Raw genomic sequence first — 19,261 nt, forward strand, 5'->3', positions numbered from 1 at the left:
ATCCGGCCTGAAAACCGCAGACCATGTGTAACCACGGCAGCGCAGTACCTCCACATCCGGCTTCTTCCCCTGTGGGATCATCTGAGACCTGCCACCCGGACAGCTGATGAAACTGAGGAGTATTTCTATATGTAATAAAGCCCTTTTGTGGAGAAAACCCCATTCTGATTGGCTGGGCCTGACTCCCCTGTGGGTGGGCCTATCTCCCATGTGGGTGAGACTATGCCCTCCCAGGCCCACCCATGGCTACACCCCTGCCCAGTCATGTGAAATCCATAGATTAGGGCCTTATTAATTTATTTCAATTGACTGATTTCCTTATATGAACTCTAACTCAGTAAAACCTTTGAAATTGTTTTATGTTGCGTTTATATTTTTGTTCAGTAATATATATATAATACATACAAACATACATACATACATACATACATACACACACACACACACACACACACACACACACACACACACACACACACACACACACACACACACACACACACACACACACACACACACACACACACACACACACACACACACACACACACACTATATTCCTGTCTCTGACATTGCTCGTTCTGATATTTCTTAATCATTTTTCTGGATTATTGTCTTTATTTATTTATTGCTAGGTATTACTGCATTGTTGAAGCATTTCGCTGCACCTGCAATAACATCTGTAAATCTGTGTATACAACCAATACAATCAGATTTGATCCCTCTCTCGCCTTTTCCCAACATAGTATATTCAGGGCCCTCTGAGGATATTCCTACCCCCCCACCCCCCCCGCCCCCCACCCCACACACACACACACCACAGACACACACACTGCTTGCCAAATGGAGAGGCTCAGATTGTCAATTAGCAGGGTGGGAGAGGGTGGGGGGGGGTGTTGGGAGGAGATCGGGGGGTGGAAGGGATGGAGGAGGGTTGGAGCACAGATCAGAACCAAGGACAGCTCCCAGTGGAGAGGTCTGTGCTGGTTTACTAAATGGATGTCCCGCTTGTTTGGCTTTTAGAGAAACACACACACACACACATGCCCATTTCCCTCTCCTTTTCTATTTTCCCTTGGTTTCTTTTATTCCTCTCTGTTCTCGTCTCCTTCCTTAGAGGAGATACACTCACAGCTTCAAGCCCAGTCCAAAAACAGATGTGACGGAACTCTATGTCTCTCTCTGCTCCTTGATCAATATGAATTTAATGGACAAAGATTGAGTTCAGGGAGTTCATGCTGGCCGGTGTGCCTATGGGCAAACTGACTGCACACTGAGACTGACACACCCACTCACACACTCCACACGCATATGCATACACACACATGCGCAAACACACACACACTTGCACGCTCACACGCACACTCACAATGTTCCCTGCAAATGCTACTAATTCAATCCAATTCAGTCTATAGGCAGTATGTGTCCCAAGCTCATATGACTGACATTCGAGTAATAATTCACACATCATTGAATGATGTATCTCACTAGCGGGTAAACCTATAGGATAAACCTTGGACGTTGTATTGATGGGCTAAGATTGATTGCTTGACTGAAACAAAATACCTTGCCTGCCTCAAAGAAGTTCATTAAAATATACAACATAGAGACTGAAATGCAAGATACTTATAAATAGTGATCAAGAGATATAAACAATTCACAACCCAAAAAAATGTAAGCAGGACAAATGCAAATAGTTACAGTGTTTTATAAAGATTATCATTCAATTCTAAATAAGATTGTGAAAGAATACGACTGACACATCAACCACCTGCTTTTTAAAGAAATGACGTTAAACCGTGTAGCGACAAAAATTATATTTCTTTCTTTAAATACGTGAATACCTATCTTTAAAAGCTTGAATACCTAATTGAAACAATAACAAAGCAGTCACCCCACCTCAGTTTTGGTAAAAAGTTGAGGGATGGGCCTGGGGAGATGTTACCACTCTCAAATTCATAGTCAGAGTTATGGATGCAAGGGCTGACCATCCAGGATATCAAAATGATAGTTTTAACCATGTTTTGTGTTTTTGTTGATATACGGTGTTTGTTTACATGGAGTAAAACAAACTTATATTTTGGTTTCTGATGGGGTAGGCCCTAATATAGTTGAAGCTCATGAGGCATACATTCTTCGAGAATCAATGGGTCACAGGAGGCTCTTGGCACCTTAATTGGGGAGGACAGACTTTTGGTAATGGCCGAAGCAGAATGAGTGTTTTCCATGTGTCTGATGCCATTCCATTTTCTCTGTTCCGGCCATTATTATGAGCCATCCTCCCCTCAGCAGCCTCCTGTGCAATGGGTATATATCATTAATTTAACATTTAAAAAAAATGATGTAGCAATTAAGGATTCTAGCTTTAAGCCTAAATATACCGTTAGGTTTTAGGTGAATGAATATCATTCATCTGTGTGTTGCATTGTGCATTGAGTTGCCATCTGCTACACATAGTCAATATGAATAGTCCTGTTTCATATGTGGCATTATTTTAAACCAAATGACAAACCTTTCAAAAACAAAGGGGCCTAATAGAGAAAAATCACAAACAAGCAACACTTTAAGCTGTAGGCTTATTGATCAAAATAGTTTCATATCTAATTTTAGTCGGCTACCTTTTTCCCCAAAGGTTTAGGTTATTGCGTGTTGTATCTATATCAACTTCTATTTACAAACAATAACCTGAATTTACTGTAAAAACAAACAGACATGGTAAAAGTAATTCATTGGCAATACAGTGGGCCTCACTCTCAACATGCATTCATAAAGTCGCTCGTGACATCTCGAGTTGTCTATTGAGGAATACGAATTTAGAACAAGGTAGTCTACCAAGTCACGTAGGTCTATCTCTGAATGCATAGACTAGCCTTTACAAAAACAGTCGGTCCTGTTAAGGGCATTTGAGATCCTAAACAATTACATTTCAGATAAGTAAAATGGAATAACATAGCTTGAGAAGTCATTGGCTTTGTGATGCGCTTCAAACACTCAGCGCTTTTCCCACTTGATGATGGAGGGCTATCTTTTACCATGGCCGAACAAGTATTTACCAGCACGTGTAGCCTACATAGCAACCAGTTAAGAGTACTGTTCCTTATTGTATCAATGAAGTTCAATTGATCACGAATGTTTGGTTAAAAATATGATCATTTCAACCAATCTATAAATCCTCATGGGTTGCGTGATTGTAAGCCACTGGGGTATTTTGTCAGCAAGAGGAGAAATATAAAGCATTACCAAATATTACATTCAGATGTCATATACTCACCAATTGTTTTTAGTCCTGTCAGTTTCCCGTACTCAAGTAGACGATACGATGTTGACAATGTATTGGAAATATCTGATAATCATAGCCAGGAGAAACGCCCCCTCTAACTCTCTCTCTCTCCCGCTCTCTAGATACTCCATCCCAATGCCTCTCCCTTTTTCTAAAAAAATAAATAAAAAAAAGATCCGGGAGGCAGAAGCTACACGCTTACACCATTTTCCCTTCGTTATCTCTTGCATTTCTCTCTCTCTCTCTCGCTCACTCTGTCTCTCTTTCTCTATGCCCCTCTCTCTCTCTCTCTCTCTCTCTGATTCTATCTCGCTTCGAACCTCCCATTGTTGAGATTCAAACGTGGTCAAAGGGGCGCAGCGGAGGCGACTCGAGATTGGGAGAGAAATACATTCACGCTCACACATCATCACGATGCATACCGCCTACGGATCAAGATAATGAGGGTTATAAGTGCCAAAAAGAGCGGGTGATGACTTCTGTGATTGTGTCATAAGAGCCTAATAATAATAAGAATCCAGTGAAGTCTAATGCCTACCATTTTATTGTAATCAGCCAACTGCCTTCATTGTATTAATAACCACATTAAACAATGGTGCTAAAACAGCAGGACAATTATTCAAATGTAACCTTCAGAAAAGTTGTCGAATTATGAAACTGCACACCAGGGACACTAATTACACCAGTGCCATGCTGCTAAGAGACCTCCCTCTTTGAGCCGTTTTGCCCTAAACATGACCGTGGAATGCGTTAATTACCTGTAACTTAAAATTACAGATGGTCCTGAATTTAGATTCAGGGCAGACTGATCGACATTTCTGTTATAAATGTATGCCCCACCTCGCCCTTGCACTACAACATGGTTATAAAACAGGGATCATCATTTTTTCCTTGAGCGTATGATCCGGGCGCCTGAACATAGTTATACATAATTTATACACTGGAAATTGACCGCAAGAATCAAAAACAGATAAAACAGTATTTGACAAAAAATATATATATATTTCAAAACTTGATTACCTTGGGTGGGATACAATCACAAATGCCTTTCTATTTATGCGTTGGAATACTTGGGGAAATACTTCCTAATTTAAAATCACTTTGAGCTGATTTCCTGGTGATTTTACAATCTATGTAAGATATAAAAATAAAAATGGTGTTTGCTCAGAAAACATGGGGGCCAAATCAAATGAAGGCTGCCGGAACATTGTTACCTAAATGATACTTTCAAACATATACATCAAATTATAGGACTAATAAAGAATATTTAAATATATCTTAATAAAGACCAAATGTTTACATTTTATATTCAACTTTTATTTAACTAGGCAAGCCAGTTAGGAACAAATTATTATTTACAATTGACGGCCTATCCCGGCCAAACCCAGAAGACACTGGGCCAATTGTGCACTGCCTTATGGGACTCCCAATCATTTCTTAATAAAGGATAACATACAAAACATATGAGGCTATGATGGGTATACAATTGCAATTAGTGCATATGTCTTGCTAGTGCATGCAGAGTCCCATGCAGTGGTCACTCCATGTTGCCTGATGAACACAGTAGGCTATGTGGTGAGTGACAGTGACATCTCAGAGATGGGTTGTATCCACTCTAATCCAATCTCACGGGATTTCCAGGTGTGGCATTTACACACAGATAGCTTCAATTCTATGATCTCTGCTTACCAAATCTCCCGAAACCATCCTCATCCTCTGGGGGATAACACAGGCCTGCACCATGGATAGCCTGCTCTCTATGCATCTGGCTATTTCACAGCTCCCCATTGGCCTGTAGATCTGCCATTAAAAAATATAGCAATGGATTTAGTCTGTCAATCAATTGATATTGTGTATTTTGTCACAATTTATTAGAGATACAAATGAGTATTTCTGAAGTGAAACTGTCAGAGGCTCAAATAAATCTGCCTATACAATGGAAGGAAAAAAGTAAACGTTTTATTTCAAATCTACGCCTATTTTTTTTTTTCATTTTTTGTGAAGAGAATTTTCACTTCTCTTATCTGCTACCCAAGAGACTAAATATGCATATGCAATGGCATTGTGGTGTGTGCAGTTCCAAATGGCCTGGCGAGCACAGCTGAGTACTGAACAGGAGTCCTGTATGCCTCTAACTGCCCGCCCGTCCTGTTGTGTTCTGTCTGACTCTCCCCCTCTCCTCTCTCTTTCCTCCTTTGCAGTCTCCTCAGATCCCTGTTGGAATGAGCACATTTCTCATTCCTTCTATCCTTCTCTCCCGCTCCCTCGCTCCCTCCAGATTGCTGCTTTATTAAACAGACTCTCCCTATCTTTCATTTGTCAATCTGCTTCCCATTCCCTCCTCTCTCCTTCACTCTATTTTTCTCTTTCACTCACGCACGCGCATGTCCCTGCACACACACAGAGCTGGATACATCAGTACAGCACATCAGTCATTGCTCCATGTAGTTTCTGCTCTTGCTCTTTCCTCCATATTCTAGTTCAGGGAGAGAAGAGAGAGAAAGAGAGAAAGAGAAAGAGAGCAACAGCCCCACAGAGAGCTCCACGCTGCTCTCTGTCTCCTCCTCTCCACTCCTCTCCTCCTCTCTTCCCTGTGCTCCGTCTCTCCCAGAACCAGCCAGGGCAGCTATATTTAGAGCCAGGTTAACTGCTCCTGTCAAAGGTCTGATTTGTATTCCTTGCATGTCTGTCTGACTCAGGACTGGGAGCAACACAAACAAAAGAGCTAGTTTGAATATGCACTGAGCTACTGGCTTAGAAATCAAAGCCCCTTTTGCCTCATTGCCAGTGGCGCCACCTGCTCTGGGGGGAACTCAAAGTCAAGCCCATTCACTCTGAACACAATCAGCAGAGAGGACTGAACTCAAAGCAACACTTCAGTTTGCTCTATCACGTAGTCAAATGTAGGATGGTTAGATTGAAGAGGGATAAGGCAGCCTATTGGCCGTTTACCATTCCCCTGAAATGTCTTCAGAGGGCCCCTAAAGGAACACCTTACTTGGAGTATTTCCTGACATTTACCCTCAGCTGAAATGACAGAGGAAATTGTATTGAAAGACACACACACACACACACACACACACACACACACACACACACACACACACACACACACACACACACACACACACACACACACACACACACACACACACACACACACACACACACACACACACAGGTGCAAAGATGTGTAATGTTCAGTTGAGAATGAGGTGTGATGCTTGCTGCTGCTCACCTCCTCCTCTCTTCCTCTCATTGGCTCTGACTACAACTGTGGAGCAGGCTCCCCACAGGAGCCTCCCCACTACTCCCAGCCAGACTTGAGCTCCAGCCCCTGGGGAGACATACTCCCTCCGCGCCCACTGCAGGCCAGGCTTCCAGCACCACTACTTGGTTCCAGATGCCCAGACTCTAGATGGGAAGTGGATCCTGTAGAGACCCTGACAGTCTGTCTGGTCTGTGATCGGCTAGAGGTACTGCATGAGGTATTGACTCACATTGCTGTCTCTTGACATGGAAATATCAACCAATCCATGTTTACACCGGTCCAACTGCATTGGATCAGAGATGACTTCAAGGAAGAGAGAAAGGGAGGGAAGGAACTCAGGCCTCTGTCTTGAGTTCACTTCCTGACTGGCTGGTAGCCTGACAAGGGACGTTCCTATGAAGAGCCCCAGCTGGGTCTGTGGTTGGTTGATGCTTCCGATGCTTCCTCCTGCATTCAGAGTTCAGACAACAGACACTGTTTGTCGTCAGTGTGGCAGAGTCACAAGAGCACCTTTGTTCCCACCTGTCATCCCATCAAACACTTTTGCTTTTCACCAAATACATAAGACTGTATCCTTTTCTCTTTCCTGTTCTGTAACAGTATTGCAGTGATAGTACCAATGTGGTGGGCTTTCACCTTAACCATCTCTAGTCCTTAGTGGATGCATGTTCAGTTTAGGACATAACTAATCACACCCAGAAGATTCCTCTGACAGCATGTGCTCATGGGCCATTACCTTACCTTCCCTCTCTCTCTCTGTGTGTGTGTGTGTGTGTGTGTGTGTGTGTGTGTGTGTGTGTGTGTGTGTGTGTGTGTGTGTGTGTGTGTGTGTGTGTGTGTAAGTGATGAGGTCCTGATCCTGCCATCAGTCAGATTAACAGCAGGCAGAGAGAGGCATCTCATTCCCTCAGGTCTCCGTCTCTTCCACAGGCTCTGATGGTGGATCACGCTGATGATGTCATGGTATAGATCAGCAGGGCGTCTGCTGTGGGGTTGGGTGTCAGCTCTGGCTTGGATAGAGGAGGGAGGGAGAGATGGAGGAGTGGGGGGTAGGGACAGCAGAGTGCCTCACTGGCTGAGAGTGACTCAAGCCGTTTAGCCAACTTCCAGAGACACTGGGGAAATGTGAGGAGGATGAATCCACACATTACTTCCAGCTACTGCTCATTCTCATCCATGGGTGGGTCAATATGTGAATTGTAAAACTGTTGTGTTTCCATCACACAGACAGTGAGTGGGGTGAAGTGAGTGCAGCATCATGCCCTCCAGGGTGGTGTGGGACAGAACAGTGACACTGTCTCAGGGCTGCTGGGCTCTTGACTGTCGCTCCGCCTGCTACAGAAAACTATCCTTCCTTCCTCCTCCTCCTCTTCCTCGCTTCGCAGTTTCAATCCCACTCTCTGTTCCCACTTCTTGGAACCAGCCCATGCAATTGGATTTGGTTTCTGTCCGTCGGTGCGTCTGGCTTGTCTCAACATCCTCTTCACTCACTATGGCTCTCCATTCTCCCCTGCCCTGCCTTTTATCTCTCTCGTAACTGGCCACATGACTGTGCAACAACAACAGCAGAGATCCGTATGTACTTGTGCTGATGCTGTGTACTGAGCCGCGGTACGCCTGCTGCTGCCTCTAGGAGCCTTTGTGATGTTTGATGCGTGCTCTGGTGTTACACTGGCTGTTTGTGTTTAGATAGCTAGGAATCGTTTGGGGTGGGGTGGAGAGATAGACAGTTCATTGTTTACATTCATCGATTGCCAGGGAGCCTCTCTCTCTCGCTCTCTCTACCCGTCTTTTCCACCAAAACCACTTTATCAGTACACCCAGTACCCTGCTCCCTAAGCAGCTGCAGGCCAGGGGTTTGGTTAGATCAGGGTAATGGGTGAAGAAACAGGCTAATAATATTACTGACACTGTAAGGATGAGAGGGGGGTCAGAGTGGGCTGATGGGAGGAAGGGGTAGGGAGGAAGCTCGGAAGGGGGGTCAGAGTGGGCTGATGGGAGGAAGGGGTAGGGAGGGAAGCTCAGAAGGGGAGGGGGTCAGAGTGGGCTGATGGGAGGAAGGGGTAGGGAGGGAAGCTCGGAAGGGGGGGGTCAGAGTGGGCTGATGGGAGGAAGGGGTAGGGAGGAAGCTCGGAAGGGGGGTCAGAGTGGGCTGATGGGAGGAAGGGGTAGGGAGGAAGCTCGGAAGGGGGGTCAGAGTGGGCTGATGGGAGGAAGGGGTAGGGAGGGAAGCTCAGAAGGGGGAGCGGGGGTCAGAGTGGGCTGATGGGAGAAACGGGTGGAGAGGGATGCTGGGAAGGAGGAGGGGCAGGTGCATCACTAATAGCTTTATAAAAAGGTTACAGCATGTCGCTCCCTCTTTATAATGGGCCCTAGCTGTGCTGGAAATGCAATTTCCGGGAAAGATAATGCGCGAGTGAGAGGGGGAAGTGTGTACCTTGTGCTTGTGCTTGAGAAGGGGAGGGAGAGAGAGGGGATGGTGAGAGAGAAAGACATATAGAAAACAATAGAGGGAGAGAGAGAGAAAGGCGGGTGGTGAGTAGAGGTGTACTCTGTGAGTGTACTCCGTTTATCACAGCAGTGTAAAGTGTGGCGGTGTAAATGTAGAAATACTTCATGTGAGCATTATCTGTGGACATTTCACTGTCATGTATCTGAACAAACATGATTCCTGAGCTTCCTGCATGTCTGATTCAGCCATGTACACGAATTAACCTCGTGCCTCCACTGGATAGGAGTTTAAACAAATCAAATCAAATCAAATTGTATTTGTCACATACACATGGTTAGCAGATGTTAATGCGAGTGTAGCGAAATGCTTGTGCTTCTAGTTCCGACAATGCAGTAATAACCAACAAGTAATCTAACTAACAATTCCAAAACTACTGTCTTATACAGAGTGTAAGGGGATAAAGAATATGTACATAAGGATATATGAATGAGTGATGGTACAGGGCAGCATAGGCAATATACAGTAGATGGTATCGAGTACAGTATATACATATGAGATGAGTATGTAAACAAAGTGGCATAGTTAAAGTGGCTAGTGATACATGTATTACATAAGGATGCAGTCAATGATATAGAGTACAGTATATACGTATGCATATGAGATGAATAATGTAGGGTAAGTAACATTATATAAGGTAGCATTGTTTAAAGTGGCTAGTGATGTATTTACATCATTTCCCATCAATTCCCATTATTAAAGTGGCTGGAGTTGAGTCAATGTCAGTGTGTTGGCAGCAGCCACTCAATGTTAGTGGTGGCTGTTTAATAGTCTGATGGCCTTGAGATAGAAGCTGTTTTTCAGTCTCTCGGTCCCAGCTTTGATGCACCTGTACTGACCTCGCCTTCTGGATGATAGCGGGGTGAACTGGCAGTGGCTCGGGTGGTTGATGTCCTTGATGATCTTTATGGCCTTCCTGTAACATCGGGTGGTGTAGGTGTCCTGGAGGGCAGGTAGTTTGCCCCCGGTGATGCGTTGTGCAGACCTCACTACCCTCTGGAGAGCCTTACGGTTGAGGGCGGAGCAGTTGCCGTACCAGGCGGTGATACAGCCCGCCAGGATGCTCTCGATTGTGCATCTGTAGAAGTTTGTGAGTGCTTTTTGTGACAGCCTCCTGAGGTTGAAGAGGCGCTGCTGCGCCTTCTTCACGATGCTGTCTGTGTGAGTGGACCAATTCAGTTTGTCTGTGATGTGTATGCCGAGGAACTTAAAACTTGCTACCCTCTTCACTACTGTTCCATCGATGTGGATAGGGGGGTGTTCCCTCTGCTGTTTCCTGAAGTCCACAATCATCTCCTTAGTTTTGTTGACGTTGAGTGTGAGGTTATTTTCCTGACACCACACTCCGAGGGCCCTCACCTCCTCCCTGTAGGCCGTCTCGTCGTTGTTGGTAATCAAGCCTACCACTGTTGTGTCGTCCGCAAACTTGATGATGGAGTTGGAGGCATGCGTGGCCACGCAGTCGTGGGTGAACAGGGAGTACAGGAGAGGGCTCAGAACGCACCCTTGTGGGGCCCCCGTGTTGAGGATCAGCGGGGAGGAGATGTTGTTGCCTACCCTCACCACCTGGGGGCGGCCCGTCAGGAAGTCCAGTACCCAGTTGCACAGGGCGTGGTCGAGACCCAGGGTCTCGAGCTTGATGACGAGCTTGGAGGGTACTATGGTGTTGAATGCCGAACTGTAGTCGATGAACAGCATTCTCACATAGGTATTCCTCTTGTCCAGATGGGTTAGGGCAGTGTGCAGTGTGGTTGAGATTGCATCGTCTGTGGACCATAGCCTGATTACGTGCGCATGCTTTTCCAAGGGTAAATGTAATTGCTAGTCATGTTCCGGAGACAAATTCATTGCACACTGCCTATAAGGATACTCTTCCAATTTCTTTCTCACTCACTGCATTTTACATGTAGGTACAGAATTGATTACATTTGTCATTTCTATTTCATTGTATCGAGAATGGGGAGTGTAATGCTGTTGATATGTCAAACTGAACAATTATAATCAATATTGACCTTCAGTTGGCGTGTGTGTGTGTGTGTAGAGAGAGAGTGAGAGAGCACTGAAGAACAAGTCACAGAATATTGCCTGGGTTTCTCTCATCAATCAGCTTCCCTCCATCTCTTTCTATATCTCTATACCCCTATCACCTAATCTATCAACCACGGAATATCCGGGACTTTCTGTCACTCTCTCCCCTTCCTCTCTGTAGAGTGTTATACACCATCTCTCTCTCTCTCTCTCTCTTTCCCCATCATGACTCATCCTTGCCTGCCTCACCTCCTTCAGTTAATGATGATGGTGACACGTGTGACTTCCTCAATGGAGCGACTCAGCTGATCGCACATAACTTCCTCTTTGACAAGGGAATCTGCTGCTGCCTCAAGTCACTGCACCTGGTTGAGCAGTATGGTTCTGGGGTTGTATTCGGAATGTGTAACATTAAACGTAATAAATATTAATCTGACCTGTTTTACAACTTCTATGTATGCTAAGGGTCAGGAATTTAGCATTGTTTAGAAATAAGAAAAATCAATAACAGAATATAGACATGGAATTACATTCTCAACTGATATTCAGAACATTGTTCACACTTTAGAGCGCTCAGTCCAGGTTTAAATCATCCTGAATAAACCCCAGAGGAAGTGCAGATGGAGTCAGGCTGTGAGGGGAACATTTCTCCCCATAGGGTCTTTCAACCTCTCTACATGGAGGCATTGGTTCTTTATAGTAATTCACCCAGGTTTAGAAATTGCATGTGCAATTCTAAAAGGTCTTGAAGCTTCTTGAATCATTGTGAGTCAAATGTTTATTTTCTAAGATATCTATATAAATCTAAGTTTGTAGTAAATGAGGTGAGCCTAAGAGAGCCAATGCTACTGTGTCATTGGAATACCTGAAAATATTGGAACATCACCTACAAGAAACAGGAATGACAACCTCGTAATCAGTGATGCACTCTGATAAGTGCTTACCTTGCATTATTAACACAGGTACGTTGCCTCTCTGAATAACACAGTGATAGCACCGGTGGAAATATCTGATATAGGTCGCCATCTTGTGGCCTTCTACTGTCACTGCATAGTCAACGGACGTAATCAATAAAGCCTAGTCATTGCTATTACAATTTGTAGGGTCTTTGCGATTACTGTCAAATGCTAGCTTGCACATCATTCATATATTCTACATTTTCTCCCAACATATATTTACCATTTGTGGAATCTTAGGCTAAGAACATAAAATAGTGTTTCCTTGTTCAGTAACTTGCATGTCTGCTAGTTTTTTAGACATTACTGGGAGTAATTAACAACATTGTACTGAGGTAATAAGGACATTTAAAACGTCTTAGGGTTAGGCCCCTTTTTTCTCAATTTCCACCTGAACGATGTGCCCAAAGTAAACTGCCTGTAGCTCAGGCCCTGAAGCCAGGATATGCATAGAATTTATACAATTGGAAACACTTTGAAGTTTGTAGAAATGCTAAAATAATGTAGGACAATATAACACAATAGATATGGTAGGAGAAAACCCAAAGAAAAACCAAGCAGAATTTTTTTTGAGAGGTCATCCTCTTAGAAATGCAAGAGAATGGTCATATTGTAAAATAGCTCTCTGGATGCAATTCCTATGGCTTTCATAGGATGTCAGCAGTCTATGTTCAAGACTTCAGGCTCATGAATAAGAAATAGCAGTTTTTGTAAGAGGACAGTCTTGGAAATCCGTGTTTTTGCGAGCCATGACGAAGTTGCGCACCAGCTAAAATTGGTTTCCTATTGAACATACTTCTTTCCAAAAATAAATATTATGGTTTGATTACATTTTAGGGTGTCTGAGGAGTAGATTGAAATGTATTTTGACTTGTTGAAACAAAGTTTAGGGGTAGATTTTCAGATTCCTTTCTCTGCAAGTTGAATGAGTGGATTACCCAAATCAATGGCGCCAAATTAACAGACTTTTTGGGATATAAAAAATGATTTTATCTAACAAAACGACACTACATGTTATAGCTGGGACCCTTTGGATGACAAATCAAGAGGAAGATTTTCAAAAGGTAAGTGAATATTTAATCTTCCAAAACAACTTGTATATTCACAGAGGTTAGAGAGTTATCCACTCAGACTTTGAAGCTCTGCATTGACTAATAATATAAATGATTTACATGTCATGCATATCTCTCACCAGCAGGTGGCAACCCTACTACTATTATGTTATTCTCAAACCTTGAGAGATTGTTGCTGAGGCAGAAGTGCATATTATGTCCAATAGAGAAAATAAAACGAGAACATTGATTAAAAAGTATAAGACATTCCTGTTGGCTATGATCCACACCCTGGGCCACGTTTGAGCAACAATCAGCATTGCGATTGGTCAAAGGATAAAAATCAATGACAGTAAAACAGAATGTGTCCTGCCCTCATAAAAGGCAAGAGCGAACACTCAACATCCTTTTTATTGCAATATCCATTTATTGTTCACATCAGACAAATCTTTACAAAACAGAAGGTACGTTGTAACAAGATGAAATTAAGTGTTAAAACTCAGAACACTTTTTTTTGTTACTGCATTATTTATCGTCTTATTATTTTAAAATAGAACTAAATCAAACTGCAGATGTATTGTATGTGCACCAAGGAACACACATTTTGACCCAAACATAGTCAAGCCATCTGTGTAGTATTTTGTAGCTGCTGTCAGTTTTGGCCTAGCAGTTAAGAGCGCTGGGCCAGTAACTGAAAAGTCACTGGTTCGAATCCCAGAGACGACAAGGTGCCCTTGAGCAAGGCACTTAACCACAATTGCTTCTGTAAGTCGCTCTGGATAAAAGCGTCTGCTAAATGACTTAAATGTAAAAGCAACATACCACTCAAGATTGTGATAGTAGTATACAGTGCACTTTGTCCTAATTCACTGACTTTGGTGTATAGGGAAAGGAGGATACCTAGTCAGCTGTACTGCTGAATGCATTCACAGGGGGACACCTAGTCAGCTGTACTGCTGAATGCATTCACAGGGGGATACCTAGTCAGCTGTACTGCTGAATGCATTCACAGGGGGACACCTAGTCAGCTGTACTGCTGAATGCATTCACAGGGGGACACCTAGTCAGCTGTACTGCTGAATGCATTCACAGGGGGATACCTAGTCAGCTGTACTGCTGAATGCATTCACAGGGGGACACCTAGTCAGCTGTACTGCTGAATGCATTCACAGGGGGATACCTAGTCAGCTGTACTGCTGAATGTATTCACAGGGGGATACCTAGTCAGCTGTACTGCTGAATTTATTCACAGGGGGATACCTAGTCAGCTGTACTGCTGAATTTATTCACAGGGGGATACCTAGTCAGCTGTACTGCTGAATGCATTCACAGGGGGACACCTAGTCAGCTGTACTGCTGAATGCATTCACAGGGGGACACCTAGTCAGCTGTACTGCTGAATGCATTCACAGGGGGACACCTAGCCAGCTGTACTGCTGAATGCATTCACAGGGGGACACCTAGTCAGCTGTACTGTTGAATGCATTCACAGGGGGACACCTAGTCAGCTGTACTGTTGAATGCATTCACAGGGGGACACCTAGTCAGCTGTACTGCTTAATGCATTCACAGGGGGACACCTAGTCAGCTGTACTGCTGAATGCATTCACAGGGGGACACCTAGTCAGCTGTACTGCTGAATGCATTCACAGGGGGACACCTTGTCAGCTGTACTGCTGAATGCATTCACAGGGGGATACCTAGTCAGCTGTACTGCTGAATGCATTCACAGGGTGACACCTAGTCAGCTGTACTGCTGAATGCATTCACAGGGTGACACCTAGTCAGCTGTACTGCTGAATGCATTCACAGGGGGACACCTAGTCAGCTGTACTGCTGAATGCATTCACAGGGGGACACCTAGTCAGCTGTACTGCTGAATGCATTCACAGGGGGACACCTAGTCAGCTGTACTGCTGAATGCATTCACAGGGGGACACCTAGTCAGCTGTACTGTTGAATGCATTCACAGGGGGACACCTAGTCAGCTGTACTGCTGAATGCATTCACATGGGGATACCTAGTCAGCTGTACTGCTGAATGCATTCACAGGGGGACACCTAGTCAGCTGTACTGTTGAATGCATTCACATGGGGACACCTAGTCAGCTGTACTGCTGAATGCATTCACAGGGGGACACCTAGTCATCTGTACTGCTGAATGCATTCACAGGGGGACACCTAGTCATCTGTACTGCTGAATGCATTCACAGGGGGATACCTAGTCAGCTGTACTGCTGAATGCATTCACATGGGATACCTAGTCAGCTGTACTGCCGAATGCATTCACAAGGGGACACCTAGTCAGCTGTATAACTGAATGCATTCAACCCAACCCCTCTGAATCAGAGAGGCACGGGGGGGGGGCTGCCTTAATCAATGTCATCGTTGCCCGGGGAAGAGTGGGTTAACTGCCTTGCTCAGGGGCAGAACCACAGATTTTTACTTTGTCAACTCGGGGATTCAATCCAGCAACATTTTGGTTACTGGCCCAATATGGGCTGGCAGGTGAACTATTACAAGAGAAACTAAACCACGAGGGGATTCTATTGTTAGCATAAAACTACGAGTCATCTTTGGTTGACTCCAACCTTGGTCCGGGAGGGCACCTGGTTTCATGCAGAATGGCTGCCAGTTTGGGACGAGGAGAGGTCCAATCCAGGCCTGATTTAGAGTGGACCAGGACCTTTACATACACTCTTGTCTTCAGTAATAAAGTTGATACAATTAATGTCCCCATTTCTCCATAACAACTTAATGTAAGGAGAGCAGTGGGGTGTCTGTGTAAAAATCACATTCTCATTACAAAAAATAACTATTTACAAAACCATACAAACAGGGTTAAGTGTAAGAAAGTGGAAAAGAGGGGAGTTATAGCCTAGAGATTAGGAGAGGTAAGTGAGTGTGTGTGTTTGTTTCGTTGGGTGAGTATGTGTATGTACATCCAAAAGTGTGTGTATTTTGGTAAGTTTGTCAATATTAAATGTATGTTTTCTTATGAGCGTTTGTGTGTGTGTGTTGTCCAGCAGAGGGAAACATTCCACAGCACCGTGGCGGTATAGTCAGGATACAACACAAAGAAGAGAACCAACCAGTGGTAGAAAACCATCTGCCAGTGGGAGGGAGTGGAGGGTGGAGGGTGAGATATGAGCAGTGGTAGAAAACCATCTGCCAGTGGGAGGGAGTGGAGGGTGGAGGGTGAGATATGAGCAGTGGTAGAAAACCATCCGCCAGTGGGAGGGAGTGGAGGGTGGAGGGTGAGATATGAGCAGTGGTAGAAAACCATCTGCCAGTGGGAGGGAGTGGAGGGTGGAGGGTGAGATATGAGCAGTGGTAGAAAACCATCTGCCAGTGGGAGGGAGTGGAGGGTGGAGGGTGAGATATGAGCATACTTGAGTAAAAGTTAAAAGATACCTTAACAGAAAATAACTCAAGTAAAAATGAAAGTCACACAGTAAAATACTACTTGAGTAAGTCTAAAAGTATTTGGTTTTAAATATACTTAAGTATCAAAAGTAAATGTAATTGCTAAAATATACTTAATTAAACGTAAATGTATAAATCATTTCAAATTCCTTATATTAAGCAAATCTTTTTAATTTATGGATAGCCAAGGGCACACTACAACACTCACATAATTTACAAACAAAGCATTTGTGTTTCGTGACTCCTCCAGATCAGAGGCAGTAGGGATGACCAGGGATGTTATCTTGATTAGTGCATGAATTTGACCATTTTCCTGTCCTACTAAGCATAAAAAAATATTTGGGTGTCAGGGGAAATGTATGGAGTAAAAAGTACATCATTTTCTTCAGGAATGTAGTCAAGTAAAAGTAGGCAAAATATAAATAGTAAAGTACAGTACAGATACCCCAAAAAACTACTTACAGTAAGTAGTACTTTAAAGTATTTTTACTGAAGTACTTTACACCACTGGATATGAGTGAGGGCTGTGCAAATCAAAAGTAAACTGTTTGTGGCAACCACACCATATATACACATCAAATAAATACATCTACGATCAATCTCCTCATAAATAAATCACATTATCACATGAATAGGCAAAGTCCAATAATATCTCTCTACAGCCCAGAGACAGGGAATCTTGGTTTTCCAGTGTGGTGATCCGTTCCATGCCGATGTGATCCGTTCCATGCCGATGTGATCCGTTCCATGCCGATGTGATCCGTTCCATGCCGATGTGATCCGTTCCATGCCGATGTGATCCGTTCCATTCCAGGCAAAAGGGGTGTGTAAGTAAACAAGTATTTTAGTGACATCACAATGGCAAAGCTTTGGTAACCAAGGTTCCCTGTCCAGATACATTGAGTGTAAAATCAAATGTTTTGTACTGTACAAAGCTCATGTCCTGTCACTTGTGATGTATTTCAAAATGTGTCCCATCCGGTCTTACCAAATCTGTATCTATTTCACGCTGACTTGCGGCAGCTGCAACCAATCGAAAGCGCAGAAAAATAAACCGTCTGCAGTTTCATCCTGTTTGTTCTTGTATCGTCTTCTCCTCAGTGATATGAACAGAATCCTTTGATCTGGGTAATGTCGTGCAGAGCTGAAGAGAGGTCTGATCTGTGTGTGTTGTCTCTATGCTGTATTTGGAAGGTGCAGTAATTAAGTACCACAGTTGCTACAGAAGGTGATTGGTCCGTAAACATTTGAGCTTGTTGACTCTTGCAGATATTTGATGATTGGCTCATTCTAGGATACTGAAAATGAGCCCTAAAGCCAGCGGAGAGCGTTCATTGAGCGGTTGTTTGGATTCATCTTACAATTGCACAGAGACACAAATGACTGAAATGTTTCCGGATGACTGGCTGCATTGCCTGTGAGGAAGGACATCTCCGACAGACAGTTGAAAACACAAAAGAACACAGTTCTCAAATGGATTCTGACAGGTTCTCCTTACAAGCACGTAGAAGATGAAACATCACCTTGTGATGTCAGTGAAATGTGGACTTCACACAATGAAGTACATTTAAAAAAAAAAAAAGTCTACAAAACAAAAAAGAAGCCTCTGAAAACAACTGAATGAAAGAGGCATAACTGTACCTGACACTGTACTGAATGTTCAGCTGGACAGCTGTTAAGTCTTTGTGAGTCTCACTTCATGAGCTCACCTTTCGGTTCCCCCAGGGGTTTGGGCTTGGACAAGGTTAGGGGGAGGTGCGTAGAAGTCTGAGTATGCTGTGTGTGTTGTGCTTGTGTGCGTGTGTTTTGAAAGTCTAGACCTGCGTGGAGTAGGATCTGTAGAGGGTGGAGTAGCGGCCTGCCGGGTGGGCGGCGCAGTGGTGTTCGTGTGAGTGTTCATGTTCGTGTGGCTGGTCTAGACTTCGCTGGAAATGGAGCGAGACGGAATGAGGACATCTGGGGTGGCGGGGAACCGATACGGCTGATGGTCATGTGATCTCTGTGAAAGGAGACCCCCTCGGAGTCTGCAGGGGAGAGAGAGGAGTGAAAAAGAGAGGGAGGGACAGAAGAGAAGAGAGGGAGGAAGAAGGAGAGAGAGAGAGGGAATGAAAGAGAGAAAGATGGGGTGGAAAGAGTGATGAAAAAAAGAAAAACGAGTGAGGAGCAAGAGAAAAAGATCCAAAGTTGGTCAAAATGGGTGGTGAACATAGGGAGTGTAGGGGGGGCAGGAGGAGGAGAGTGCAGGATGCTGGTGACAGAGATAGAAGGATAGAGATCAAGTGAGGGATAAGGGAAAAGAGCAAGGTGGGAGACAGGGGAGAGGAGGTCAGGTGAGGGTTAGTGTAGGTGACAGACAAGAGGAGACACAAGCAATCTCAAAGCTGCTCCCTTGAATCACACTTCCAACAGGTTGTCCTTCTCTAGTGCCTTCTGCTCTCCCTTATCTAAAGAGCTCACAGTGCTCCTCTCATTCACTTCAAAGTTCTAAGAGTCCTTCAAAGCTTAAACCACTGAGGGATGGTGAATGAATGCTGAGAAAGAGACTACTGCAAACGGCTCCCTCTAAAGACAAGGTTTGGTGTTCTTGTGCTTTGGTCAGGGTTAAGGGGTAAGGGGTGGTGCTGGGGCATGCACTGAGGGGACATCTACTTTTGGGATTGGGGGAACGACAGAAGGAGAGAGAAGGGGTGCATGTCTGCCCCCCCCTGTGTGTGCAGCCCTGCCGCTCACCCACCCCCAC

At 44.3% G+C, this 19,261-nt stretch overlaps 1 protein-coding gene across 49 annotated transcripts in view; it reads right to left on the reverse strand.

The window, feature by feature from the left end:
• Window positions 1-13,294: 13,294 nt before the first annotated feature.
• LOC118365535 (phospholipid phosphatase-related protein type 5-like) overlaps window positions 13,295-19,261 on the reverse strand; it is a 77,250-nt gene continuing 71,283 nt past the window's right edge. The window contains exons 8-13 of one of the 49 annotated variants that reach the window (XM_052491189.1): window positions 15,396-18,545; window positions 15,197-15,236; window positions 15,117-15,156; window positions 14,877-15,036; window positions 14,677-14,756; window positions 13,298-14,516 (exon numbers count right to left, since the gene is read on the reverse strand). In XM_052491189.1, coding sequence (XP_052347149.1) covers window positions 18,437-18,545 — 109 coding nt within the window. In that variant the 3' untranslated portion in view covers window positions 13,298-14,516; window positions 14,677-14,756; window positions 14,877-15,036; ... (1 more) ...; window positions 15,197-15,236; window positions 15,396-18,436. The other 48 variants (XR_008088672.1, XM_052491227.1, XM_052491222.1 and 45 more) reach the window with 48 other exon arrangements.

This window comes from Oncorhynchus keta, chromosome 32 (genome assembly GCF_023373465.1).
Source record: "Oncorhynchus keta strain PuntledgeMale-10-30-2019 chromosome 32, Oket_V2, whole genome shotgun sequence".
In the NCBI taxonomy this organism is placed as follows: Eukaryota; Metazoa; Chordata; class Actinopteri; order Salmoniformes; family Salmonidae; genus Oncorhynchus; species Oncorhynchus keta.